The sequence below is a fragment of the Geotrypetes seraphini genome, chromosome 3 (genome assembly GCF_902459505.1).
Source record: "Geotrypetes seraphini chromosome 3, aGeoSer1.1, whole genome shotgun sequence".
Classification (NCBI taxonomy): Eukaryota; Metazoa; Chordata; class Amphibia; order Gymnophiona; family Dermophiidae; genus Geotrypetes; species Geotrypetes seraphini.
The window spans coordinates 281,642,768-281,657,198 of NC_047086.1; the positions used below are offsets into that span (position 1 = coordinate 281,642,768).

The 14,431-nt window shown below is 43.0% G+C and overlaps 1 protein-coding gene across 2 annotated transcripts in view; it reads right to left on the reverse strand.

Annotated features, from left to right (window-relative positions):
* TAF5L (TATA-box binding protein associated factor 5 like) overlaps nt 1-14,431 on the reverse strand; it is a 101,191-nt gene that overhangs the window by 12,069 nt on the left and 74,691 nt on the right. For both annotated transcript variants that reach the window (XM_033938062.1, XM_033938063.1), the window contains exon 5: nt 11,738-12,462. In XM_033938062.1, coding sequence (XP_033793953.1) covers nt 11,738-12,462 — 725 coding nt within the window. The remainder of the gene's footprint in view (nt 1-11,737; nt 12,463-14,431) is intronic.

A 14,431-nucleotide genomic window follows, 5' to 3' on the forward strand; every position in this document is an offset into this window, starting at 1 on the left:
AGGGAGAGATGATAAACCCTGGGGTGTTGGGGAAGGAGGGAGAGATGCTGGATGAAAGGGTAGTTGAGAAAAGAAGAGATGGTGGATCTGGAAATGGTGGAATTCATCGCTGCAGCTGCTCTTTCATTCTTCAGGCTGTTGGCAGCGTGAGTGAAGTAAACATGCTGTCTTCCGCGGCTGGAAGTTTCCCCTCTGCTACTGCTTCCTGGCCCCGCTTAGGCATGAAGCAGTAGCAGAGGGAAAGCTTCAATCATGTTGCCTGTGGCTCGAAGAGCGCAAGAGTACTGCCTTATCGGATCCCATGGAAGACAGGAACACAAGGGGAGGTTGCTGGAGGATCACAGGAGGGGAGGGGTCATTAGAGAAATGTTGGACTTCTTGGATGGAAACTAAAAAAGGAAAGATGCCAGATCTCCGGGAAAGGGAAGGAAAAGGGAAGGGGAGGACAGAGATGGAAGATGGATGGTGAGCATGGAGAAAGAAGAAAATGTCAAATGGGCAGGAGACCTTGGCAAGCAAGTTAACATAAGACAAACAAAAACCAGAGCCTGGGACCAACATGATTTGAATAATGACCAGACAACAAAAGGTAGAAAAATAATTTTATTTTTTAATTTTGTGATTAGAATATATAAGAATTGAAATGTTTATCCCGCCGGTGCTGGTGTTAGACATGGGTAGGGCCTAAGGCAGAAATTTGGGAGGGGACCCCAAAGCCCTCTACTAGCCCATGCCATCTTCAGCTTCCAGCAGGCTTAGGGTTTTCTCTAGCCAGGGGCAGTTGCCCTAATTTCACTCCTTCGCCTAACACCTTCCCTGGCATGTATGATCTTTATATTTTGCACAGTGTAGGAGGAAATGAATCTCTTTATTTCTTTGGTGTTGTACTATTTGGGGTTGTTTATCATTTTTGATCAGTCATTATGCATTTGCCATTTGTGTACTGTGTGCGTGACAGAGGAATTCTGTTAGGATGAATTTTCTATATAGCATTCAGTTTTCCTAATAGTGGAGGGGATATTGTGAGGGGAGATAGATTTGTTGATCCTTTTTCTATATTTGTGATTTATAAAATGATAGTTGTACAGCATATTATTCCTTTTTATACTTTAATAAAATTATTTCAGCATAAAATAGCTTTTCAAGACTTGTGTGGATGGTATCAGGCAGAGTCCACAGGGATGAGGTGGGGATGGAGACAGGGTCGGTGGGGTGTGAATGGGGACAGAGTCCAAGGAGAAGGGGCAAAGATGTGGACAAATTTTTTCACCGCATCATTCTCTATCCAGATTGAAGATATGCATCTTCCCATATACTGAAACTCATATATATATATATATATATACACACTTATATATATACTTATGTTATGCCAATAGAAACTAAATCTACTCCAGCAGTCTTCTTTGCACCATGATTGCAACCCTTATGTCCTTTGCCAATAGGAAGTTGAGTCTGCTGGAAAGACAGCACATCTCTTCACTATGGCAGAGTTTTTCACAACCAGCTTTCCTGTCATCTTCTGCTATTGGGGATTAGATTGACATCTTTCCCATTGAAGACTGTGATACCATAAAAACTTAAACAAAGGAGGTATTCCTAATAACTATAACAAAAAAAGAACATTGTTTATGCAAATGCCCCACAGCTAATTAATAAATTTTTTTATATCTATAAATACTAGACCAAAAGCTGGAATTGTGTTCTGTCGAAGAATTTTCAAAGTTGCCTCAAGTTTCTCATGACCGTGAATGATTTTTATATTGTTTTGTAGTAGTCTTCTAGACTACTGCAACATACTCTATCTCCCCTGCCCCACAACCATAATAAAACAACTACAAACAGTTCAAAACACAGTGCTAAGACTTATCTATTCTCTGAGGAAACACGACCACATCATGGTGGCATATCTTGACTCACATTAGCTTCCAATACAAGCAAGAGTACAATTCAAATTCTACTGCCTACTATTTAAAACCATAAACAGTGACAGCCCAGCCTACCTAAACAACCACCTAATCCAAACTACCTCAACCAGACATAGGAGAACCCAGAAACCGTTCACGCATCCCCCAATCAGAGACGTCAAATGAAAAAAAACTCTACAATGGCCTTCTAGCTACACAAGCAACAAAACTGGACTACCAACTCTCCAATTTACTGATAACGACCCCAGACTACAAATCGTTCAGAGAAGAATTAAAAACCATGCTATTTAATAAATCCTTGAAGACAAACTAACATTGGAAGACTCATCCCAATTCTCTGAAGCAACTCGCTCTTCTCTTCAATTCCTCTGGAAATGGCCAGATAAACTTCTTTTGTAATCCGCCTTGAACCACGAGGTATTGGCGGAATAGAAATCACTAATGTAACATTATGTAAGTACTTGTGAGACCTCTTGCAGGTTTATTAATACATTTTTGGAGACGGGAAAGGTCCTGTGGGATTGGAGAAGAGTGAATATGGTCCCTCTTCACAAAAGTGGTAACAGAGAAGAATTTGGAAACTACAGGCCGGTAAGTCTCAGATCGGTGGTTGGAAAGATAACAGAAGATATGCTGAAAGAAAGAATAATGGACTACCTGGAATCAAATGGGTTACAAAATTTGAGAAAACATGCTTTCTTCAAGGGAAAATCATGCCAAACAAATCTGATTGAGATAGAGGATGTGTGCTAGATATAGTCTACCTGGATTTCAGCAAAGTCTGACACAGTTCCTCATAGGAGGCTCATCAACAAACTTAACAGGTTGAAGTTAGGACCTAAGGTTGTGACCTGGATTAGAAATGGGTTGACTTACAGACAACAGAGAGTAGTAGTGAATAGAATTTGTGAGTGATATTTCTGAAGGATTAAAAGGAAAAGTGTCTCTTTGCAGATGACATGAAGATTTGCAACAGAGTGGACAGAGGGAACAGAAAACATGAGAAGAGATCTGCAAAAGCTAGAAGAATGGTCTAAAGTTTTGGTAGTTAATATTTATGTTCAAATCTTTTTATTAACAAGAAACAACCATAAACAGAGGCAAATGTACAAACAAGCTTTTACAATACGATCTACCCACCATGGAGGACTGGGCTTCCCCACCCCACCCTCAGGAATCAACACACAGAAAGATAAGAGAACCTAGACAGGTGGATCAGTATACAGCTGAAGTCGATTCAAAATGCGACTACGATTCCCTGGAGACAAAATGTTCAAGTTAAGGAATCCAATCATTGACAAAGTCTCTGCTCCTTTTTCGAGAAGAATAAGCCAACCGAGTCTCGCATCCCATCAGTTCATGCAGTTTGTTTCTCCAATACCAAAAGAAGGGTGGCTCTGCAGACATTCAGTAATTCAAGATACATTTTTCCCCCCAAATAAAACATTTACTAAGAAACTGTTTCTCCACAGAGGTATACACAAAGAGCAGAGAGAACTGAGCAAACAGCATGGAAAGTGCAGAGACAGGAATAGGAACCTGCAAAACCCCCCTCATGCGAAGAAGTATAATGATGCTGTATATGTTAGGGGGTAAGAAGCTGATCTGCACTGACTGGGAGATGGACCTTGGTGTGATAGTGTCTGAGGATCTCAAGACTGCGAAACAATATGACAAAGCGGTGGCTGTAGCCAGAAGGATGCTGGGCTGCATAGAAAAAGGAACCGCCAGTAGAAAAAGGTAGGTGCTAGTTGTCAGTTTGAAAGTGGCCCCCACAATATTAGGTGGTAGGGGTTAAGTGAAAGGCGTACTGACAAACGCCAGGTCCCAGGTTCAGTTCCTTCACAGAAGTTTCATTAGGGATAGAATCAAATAAGAAGCACAGCCAGGGGTGATTATATAAAGAATATATTATAGAAATAGTCTTACAGAAAAGTAATATTTATAAGCATTACAATTAAGCAGAGAGCATTACACTTAAGCAGAGAGCAAGCAGTCTCACTGCCTTACAGAGGTCAGAGGCAGAGAGGGACATAGAAGCTTGCAGAAGAGCCAAGAGATAGCTCCGTAGGAAAAGAGAGAGAGCTGTGTGTTGCAGAGAGCAGGCTTTTATACCTTGGCTCAATATAGAAACCTGTATGCCCCAGTATCTTTCTGTTTAGAATTTGTAAACTGTTTGAAACAATGGTTAATTTAATTGCTAAGGAGGGTGAGATACCTGTAAGCATGGTGATGGGATTAAGTCTCTGGCTTGATCTGTGCACCATTGTCCTAAGCACCCTCTTAATTAGACATTAACACCTTTTAGCTAGCCATGATTCAAGCAGGGCTACTTGAAACTTAAAATATATCAATCAGGGCTACTTAAAACAGTTTCCCTGCACTAAGGGTCTATCTGCCTTCCCATGCCAGGGTCAGATTGATATAATCTCCCAGAGGCCTCTAGGCTGACACTAGTGCCCCTGTACAAGTTGCTGGTGAGGCCCCACTTGAAATACTGTGTTCATTTCTGAAGGCTGTATCTTGACAAGGATGTGAGAAGAAGCGGTCCAGAGGAAGGTGACAAAAATGATATTGGGATTGCATTGAGAGACGTATGAGAAGAGGAGAGAAAGGATAGAGGAAAGGATAGAGGAAATATGATATAGAAATTTAAATGCTTGAATGGTATTAATCTACAAACAAATATTTTCCAGAGATACAGAAGCAGTAAAACAAGAGGACATAATATGAGGTTGTCGGGTGACAGGCTTAGGAGTAATGCCAGGAAATACTTTTTCATGAGAGGGTGGTGGATGCCTGGAGTGCCCTCCCTGCTGAGGTGGTGGAGGCAAAAACAGTGACCAAGTTCAAAGATGTGTTGGGTAGACACAAAGGATCCTTAAACAGAAAGAGGATAGTATCAACACAAAACTCAAAAGATCATCAGATCAAAAACTATAATTTTGTTCATGATGCGCAGCCCCAGCAGTGGGGAAGTGAAGCGGATGTCAGAAGGACTTCTACAGTTTTTGTCCTGTATATGGCAAGACATGACGGGTTGGAGTTAGCTTTGATGGCAACTCTGGCACTGGGACAATGTGGCCGATGCTGAACAGACTTCTATGGTTTGTGACCTGTATATGACATTTTATACCACATTGTGTCCTGTATATGACATTTTATGCCACATTCATATCATCCAAGTGCAGATCTTGCTTATCGAGGGGGAGAGGAGGACATCTTATAGGGAAATTTAGAAAGTAAAATGATTACTAGATGATAAGTATGAGACTGCTGGGCAGACTGGATGGACTGTGCAGGAGAAGGAGACTACAGGGGAGGAAAGCAGGCAAACATGAGAGGAGAGAAGAGGGGGGAGAAAGAGCAGAAGGAAGCAGAGAGCAGAGAAAAAGAAAGGGGCAGCGGCGAGAGTTAGCTCCGCCCACCCACCCCCAACATCATCCACCAGAGCTCCCCCTTAAAAGGGGAGGAGACTACAGAGGAGGAAAGCAGGCAAACATGAGAGGAGAGAAGAGGGGGAAGAAAGAGCAGAAGGAAGCAGAGAGCAGAGAGAGAGCAAGGGGCTAGAGAATGACATGGTGGATGTTACCCGCGGGTAACCCGCTAAAACGGTGGAGGGGAGAAAGGTGCTCACCGCAGGTACGGGGACAAGGCCATCCACCGCCCCTTGAAGCAGTGAATGGCCTTGTCCCCTCAGTTAAGGGAGGGAATGTGCGTGGTCCCCGATCACGTGCGGCCCCCTCCCTCCTTCCTACCTACCCAAATCTATCTATCTATCTATCTCCCTCCCTCCCCCTTACCTTCGCAGTGCATTTTAAGGTTTGAGACTTCTTGAAAGCCACCGGAGCGTACATGCAGTCGCGTACGTGTGTGGGCAGAGCTTCTCCTGACGCTGCATAAGGAAACAGGGAAAAGCCATTTCAGGGAGCAGCCACTTCAGACAGCAGACCAGCAAGCGGACAGCAATGGAAGCAGCAGACAGAAGCAGGAAGTTGAGCTACCCAGTTTTCTGCACCGTCTGCTATATGTATGACTACCTCCCTTCTGGGAGGCGGTCTTATGCATGCACTCGATGCGATGAACTGGAGAGCCTGAAGAAACAAGTCAGACTCCTAGAAGGCAGAATACTGGAACTAGAAGCATTTCGAGCAGTGGAGGAGGAGGACAGAGAGGCAGCAAACATCAAGAAGAAGTCCGGGAGTTAGAGAAGTTCATCAAGGAGACATACAGGAAGGACGTGGAAAATCACCAGCAACAGTGGGACTGCCAAGATACACCTACAGGGAGTGAGGACCACCTGGAGGACAACGACAAGGAAGAAATGGGTGACACAGCAGCGAGACCTGGAAACAGCGAAGGGAACCCACAAGAAGACGAGTCCGGTGCAAGCCAACGCCAGGATAAGGGAAGATGGAAGTGCACAGAGGACATGGTGAGATGGTCATACGGCTGGAGAGATGGTCATACACCAGGAACACAGACCTGTGGCTAGAGAGGCAAGAGAAGATAGAGAGGACAACAATTGTCGTGGGGGACTCCATCATCAGACAAGTCGACAGCCACAAAGCGGGAGGAAGACAGGATTGGCTGGTGACCTGCCTACCGGGAGCCAAGGTAGAAGACATAGTGAGCCACATCGACAGGATCATAGACAGTATGTAAGAGGAAGATATGGCGGTGGTGATCCACGTGAGGGACAAATAACGTGAGCAACAGGAACTACAGCAGAAAGGACTGAAGGACCAGTTCCGGATGCTAGGAGGGAAACTGAAGACCAGAACGCAGAGGGTAGCATTCTCAGAGATCCTACCGTTACCCAGGGCCGACGAGAAGAGGCAGACGGAACTGCAAGCAGTCAACGCATGGATTAGGCGCTGGTGTGAGGAAGAAGGATTCTACTTCGTGTGCAACTGGACATCATTCTGGGAGAAGAGCAAGCTATTCAGGAAGGATGGACTCCAACTCAGCGGAGACGGAACAAGGCTACTTGCAAGCAACATCAAGAGAGAAATTGAAAAGTTTTTAAACTAGGAAGAAGGGGAAAGCCGACAGTCGACCAAGAGTCGATGGTTTGGAACTGGTATATCCAGAGGATACCGTGCAGGAAGATAGTAGGGAAGATTCACCGGATCATAGGCAAGACAGAAATCCTGACGGATCGAAAGGGACATAAGAGGGAAGGAATTGCAAGAAAGTAACAGGCCGCAAACTCAAGTGTATGTACACAAACGCAAGAAGCCTAAGAAATAAGATGGGGGAATTGGAAGCTATGGCACAAAAAGATAATCTTGACATCATCAGCGTCACAGAAACATGGTGGAATGAGGAAAATGCCTGGGACACTGTGCTATCGGGACACAAGCTACACCACAGAGACAGAGTAGGACAAAAAGGTGGGGGTATTGCCCTATATATCAAAGAGCGAATTGAGTCTACCAGAGAGAACATGCCGGAAATGAAAATTAAGGTAGAGTCTCTATGGGCCAAAGTACCGGGAACAAATGGAACAGAAACGAAGATCAGCATCTACTACCGACCCCCAGGGCAGTCCGAAGAAATTGATGGAGAAATGACGGACGAGATTAAACGCAACTGAAAGGGAGGCAACGCAGTTATCATGGGTGACTTCAATTATCTGGGGATAGACTGGAACTTAGGCATCTCCAGCTGCAGTAGGGAGACCAAGTTACTGGATGCTGTAGGTGATTGCTTCCTAGAACAACTTGTTAAGGAAAATACGAGAGGAAATGCAATTCTGGACTTAATTCTAAATAGACTATGAGGACCAGTGCAAGGTGTAGAAGTAGAAGGGACACTGGGAAGCAGTGATCACAATATGATCCGCTTCAACCTGGACACAGGGGCAAAACATCGATCCAGAACGACGGCCATGGCACTGAACTTCTGAAAAGGGAATTATGAAGGGATGAGACTCATGGTGGGAAAAAAGATTAAGAAGATAAGCACTGTAAAAATGCTAGAGCAAGCATGGTCCCTTTTTAAGGACACAGTCACCGAGGTGCAAAATCTATATATACCTCATATCAACAAGGGATCCAAGAGGAAAAAGAACAAGGAACCAGTGTGGCTCATTGTAGCGATGAAGGACGTGATCAGAGACAAGAAGACTTCGTTTAAGGAATGGAAAAGGTCAAAATGGACGAAAACTGGAAAAAGCACAAACATCATCAAAGAAGGTGCCATAAGGCGGTAAGAGGGGCCAAAAGAGACCACGAGGAAAAAATAGCAAAGGAGGCAAAAAAACTTTACACTGTTCTTTCGATATATTAAGGGGAAACAACCCGCGAAGGAAGCGGTGGGGCCGTTGAATGACCATGGAATAAAGGGAGTGCTAAAGGAGGACAAAGCCATCGTCAACAAACTGAACACATTTTTTGCATCTGTATTTACCGAAGAGGATATGCACAACATACCGTAAGCCAACAGGTTATATGCAGGAAACGGAGACAGGAAACAGGAAACGGAGACAGATTGATAAGCTTAAAAATGATAAATCCCCGGAACCAGATGGCATCCATCCAGGGGTAATCAAGGAACTGAAAGGGGCTATAGCTGAACTGCTTCAACTAATAGCCAATCTGTCGATCAAATTGGGAAAGAGTCCGGAAGACTGGAAAGTGGCAAATGTTACGCCGATCTTCAAGAAAGGTTTGAGGGGAGATCCAGGAAACTACAAACCGTTGAGTCTGACCTCGGTACTGGGAAAGATGGTAGAGGCGCTGATAAAAGACCGCATCATTGATCACCTTGATGGAAACAATCTGATGAGGACCAGCCAGCACGGCTTCAGCAAAGGAATATCTTGCTTGACGAACTTGCTGCACTTCTTTGAGGGAGTAAACAGGCAGTTAGACAAGGGTGACCCAGTCGACATCATATATCTGGATTTTCAGAAGGCGTTTGACAAGGTTCCGCATGAATGACTACTTTGAAAAATTGCGAGCCATGGAATTGAGGGTGAAATACTCACGTGGATTAAACACTGGCTTGTGGATAGGAAACAGAGAGTGGGGGTAAATACACAATACTCGAACTGGAAAAGCGTCATGAGTGGAGTGCCACAGGGTTCGGTGCTTGGATCCGTGCTCTTCAACATATTTATAAACGACCTGGAAATTGTTACAACAGCGGGCGAGTGGGTTTTAAAGATGCGGCGGCAGGGGTGGTAAAAATATGCAGCGGCGTTGGGAGGTGTTAAAAATATGCAGCAGTGGCGGGGGGGGGGGGGTTAAAAGATGCGGCGGTGGCAGCAGGCTTAGCAAATTTGTATCTTCGCTTCATAAGACACACTTACATTTCCACCCCCTTTTTGGGGATGGAAAAAGTGCGTCTCATGGAGCGAAAAATACAGTAGCTTTTAACAGGTGAACTATGCTAGAACTGAGGAAAAATAGATCAACTAAAATGAGCAGCAGTAAAAGGTAAAAAATTTACATTAGGCTTTGTCATGGTTTACAAATACTATGCATTATAAAAAGATGGAAGCAAATTTGGTCTTGGAGGATGAAATGTACGGTGTCAGCATCTATGAGACAAACTTGGTTTTTTCTGTTGCATAGAGCGTTATGGACCCCTGTTAGGTTGCAAAAAATAGATAGTTCTTTGTCTAATAGATGCTGGCATTGTCATTTAGAAGTAGGAACTTTAGATCATTTATTGTTTCATTGCCCATATATTATGAATTTTTGGAAATCAATTTGGGACCAAATTAATAACTTATTGGAGAACCCGGTGGCATTGTCCTATGATACTGTGATATTTGGTATGGATATGAGAGCAAAAAGTCAGATTTCTGCGAATAACAATAAATTATTACTAATAATGACAGGGGTTGCCATTCAACAAATCACATATAATTGGAAAGACTGGAAGAGATTAAATTATAACTTTTGGTGGAATTCTTTATGCCATATCTATAAAATGGAAAGATTTATTGCGTTACAAAAGGGATATTTTAAGAAATTTCAGGATGTATGGAAACCATTAACAAAATACTGTCAGGATTAAGTAAAATTATTTCCCTTGTGTTTATTGTTTATTAGTATGTGAGGTAGGGAGGGGGGATTTTATTATTACATATATCATACAATAATGGAGTATATGGGTGGGGGGGATGGGAGAGGGATAGGGAGGGATAGGGATAAGAATATATGTAACATACCAATGATAGTTTATAAGTGATGTATCTAATGTTACTGTGAATGAAAATATTAACACTTAATGTAATTTGTGAAAATGAATAAAGAAATATAAAAAAAAAAAAAAGATGGAAGCGGATCCAAATGAAGCAATGGGGAAAAGCGCAAGCACTGGTAAGTTAGATGTAAAATGCTGATAAGGTCAGGAAAAAGAATTTGACAAGTAGCTCAACGAAGAGGGAAATAATTATAACAATGTTGAAAGGAGGTAGACCTGAGTAATTAAAGGAAATCTTTTTACAGAAGGGCAGTGAAGGCATGGAACAGCATCCCATGGAAGCAGAAGAGATTGGGACAGTATCAGAATCCAAGAATGCACAGGACAAGTGCATTTGATTTCTGAGGAATGCGAAGGGACTATAAAGCTGGGAAGTTTGATGTGGACGGGTAGACTAGATAGGATAGGCCAGTGGTCTCAAATTTGCGGCCTGGGGGGGGGGCACATGTACTATTTTGAGGCCCTCGGTATGTTTATCATAATCACAAAAGTAAAACAAAACAGTTTCTTGATCATATGTCTCTTTAGCTATAAATTACAATATTATTATTAAGACTTAGCCAAAAGGAAAGATTTAGAAATGATAATGAGTTTTACCTCATGCAAAATTGTCATTTCTTTAATGACATTAACTATTTTTTTTCTGAAGCCCTCCAAGTACCTACAAATCCAAAATGTGGCCTTGCAAAGGGTTTGAGTTTGAGACCACTGGGATAGGCTATATGGTCATATGTCATCATGTTCTGTCTCCTCCACTTAAACTCTTTAGAGGTGCAGATCGAAGGAATCCTGAAAGTAAAGCCTGACAAACAGCCTGTTGAAGAAGCTTATACCCCATCAACATCCCTGCTGTTAGAGCTGAGGAGCAGATGTCTAGATGAAGCAGGATTCCTTGATTTACACTACAAGGGTTAACAGAGATTTCAGATTGGTATCCCTGTTTCATATTCTTATCTTGGCTTTCTTAAGAGACTTACAGCCTCTTTTTTTCAAAGTCGCGCTAGTGGCTATGCTGTGCTAACGGCCCCAAAGCCCATAAGAGATTTAAAGGGCTTTAGGGCTGTTGCTGCATGGCAGCCGCTAGCGCGACTTTGTAAAAGAGGCCGTTAGTTATAAGTGGAAAAAAGAGGGTATGCGCAGAGGCAGCCTTTATCCCCAGTGGATAGCAACATCCTCTGATGCTGGATTGGGTCAGAAATTTCTCCTTGAACAGGCAGTTTGATTCTTATTAGTGAAGTTGATAGCACATGGGTGTAAAATAATGTAGTATCATAGCAAATGATAGGGGCAGTTGTTCACATGAGTGATATTGGTGTTGGATAACTTTGTTCCTTAATTAAATGGAGTTATAATTTAAAAACTGTGTTGTGTTTAATTGGGTTCCTTTTGTTTAATATACATTTTGTTTAGAAACCATTCAGTGTGACATACAGTATATGTAATAACAGGAGAAATCAAGAGGGAGGAAACTTTGTCATATCACTGTATACTCTTACAAAGGGAAAATGAGCAAAGAAGCAACTCATGCAAATTGCTACGAATTTTAATCACCCTTGTACACAATGGATTACACAGTAAGCAATCCTTACCTCCTTGTCCAGAACATCACAAGCCAAACGGATACGAGAAACATCCACCCGAGGTGGCTCCACCTGTAGTTTTCTAGATCTCAGGCTCCAGATCTTCACACAAGAGTTGTCAAAGCCAGCAGCCAGCAGCTTGCTGTCTGAAGAGATCTCTGCTGTATTCAGCAGCTGCTCTGTGTTGTAAAAAGCATAGAAGCATATGGTGGTCAGTGATGGTGGCCCATCCTTCACACGCTTGATGCTGTCCTGCAACATGCTCAGTGCCGCCTCATTTTGTAGTATGGATGTGGGCACATCTGAGGGCTCCAGGCTGTTGCCTCCATTCCGTGCTGTGCTGCCGCTGGCATATAACTGGTAGTCTGTTCTTTTGACAGGTTGCACATCCAGGTGAATATGTAAGGTAAGAACTTTGCACAGAACTGTGTTGTTGTCACTTTGGAGGTAGCGAAGAAGATAATTGTAGCTGTCTTCTTGGAGGCGAATGACATACTTATTATCCAGGAATGCACGTAGCTTAAAATTGGAAAGAATGTCCTGGAGAGTCAAGGTGGTCTGTAGCTGGTCGATGATGTCCTTCTGGCTGGCATTCTGCAGGAACATGCCATGAAAGCGACTATAAAAACTGTCTACTGCGCTCTTGAGCCCATTCTGGACCATGTCGAGATGGAGGTAGACAAAAAGAGGATATAGCAAGGGCATTACTTCACGGCTGTACTGGGAATCCGAATCTGTCATTAACAGAAAAAGTGAATGCAGCTTATAAATACGGAATCTGTCACAATGATTATACAGACAAATGCAGAAATTAATAAGGAAACAGAGGGACAAAGATTACAACAAGCAGGCCCAGTACTGCAGGGGATGCTAGGCCCATGAAATAGATCTGAATTACTCAGTATATGGCGCAGACCACTGTACACAGACATGAGAGATTTACAAGAGCCTAAGGAGAAGAACTAAAAATGAAATACACAAAGCATTTACAAAAGGAAAGCAGCTGTACTCCACGGTTCTGAATGATCTTTTTGACATTTTCCATTTTTAAATACAGTACAGCCAGAACACTGGTTTCTGGTGCTGCAAACCAATGAAAGAATGCAAAATGATGTTCTATACGGAAACTACTACTACTAATCATTTCTAAAGTTCTACTAGATATACAGAGTGCTGTACATGAAAACACAGAAGAGACAGTCCCTGCTCAAAAGAGCTTACAATCTAGTCAAGACAGACAAACTGGACAAGAAGGTGCATCAATACACAGTGCGCAGGTGGGGGAATTACAGCGGGAACGATAAGACAGATATTGGTGCTTAGAAGGTGGGTTGGAGTTTGGAATTGAAAGTAGAGAATGACACGGGGACAATTTTTCCCCCGTCCCTGCGGGAATTCATTTTCCCATCCCGTCAAATTCTTTTCCTGTCCCTGCCCCATTCCTGCAAGCTCTGTTCTCATTTTCACAAGCCTCAAACACTTTAAAATCATGTGTTCAAGGCTTCTGCGGTTAATGTAGAACTTACAGGAATGGGACAGGGACAGTGACAAAATTTGTGGGGATGGGACAGGGAAATTGAGTTCCTGCGGGGACGTGGAAAAAATTGCTCCCATGTCATTCTCTAATTGAAAGCAGCTTCAAAGTAAGCTTTGAGTCTGAATTTGAACACTGCCAGAGAAGAAGCTCGACGTACTGAGTCAGGCAGTTTGTTCCCCATTAAGTGTGTTACCTATATGTTTCCCTTGTTCTAATGTACACATTTTATATTTCTAAATCAACCAAGCACCTGGGACCTTTAAACATGACTGCAATCCCAGAATTATCAGATTTTTCAAACAAAATTGAATGAAATCATTGTAGACTGGCCTCACCAATGTTAGCATAAACACCTTACTAAACAAATTCTGTGGGCTTTTATTCATTTATTTTAGCTCATTTCAGAATAAATAGCACACCATTTTAACCAGGCAGGATCAACTCTTTGATAGATCCTAGGCAACAAGCATGTTTATGTTTATTGAAAGTTATTGAACCCCATTGTAATACAAACACATTTTAAAATGCCCACAAATGGGGCCCCTTTGTGGCAGTGGACAAAAATACTGCTAACTAATTTCTGCATACGTCCAGAGGCTACAATAGGCGGTTCTGAGTCGACGAACCTATCGGCAGAAAGGCAAGCACTGCCCAAGCAACATGAAAAGCCGAAACAGCTTAGAGCATAAAATCCAACAGAGAAGCATCTGAAAGAAGGCCAACGGGAGTCTAGATAAAGCTAGACAGCACTACGCTAAGGTCCGAGGCAGGGGATAGGATGGACAACCAGCCATCTGGCATGATGAACCCCCTGCAAGAATTGAGCAATAGCAGAATGAACCTGCAAAGAGGACCAACTGTCCCGGGATCTAAGTAAGAGAGCCTGGCTATTGGGACCCACAGAGAAGCCACCATCTTTCCCATAGAAAAAAAGGTGAGCATCAGCAAGATCGGAGATGAATACAGATCCACCTGGTCTTGGATGCACCAATATTGGAAGGCCTTCCGCACCGTAGCGTACACCATCCCTCTGGATGACTTCTTAGACTTTACAAGAGCCTCAACAACAAGGGCAGAACATCTCAAATGCCCAAAGGTCGCATGCTCAAGAGCCATACCGGAAGAGCAAAAGCCCCAATACTGACAAGGTAACAGGACCATGCATG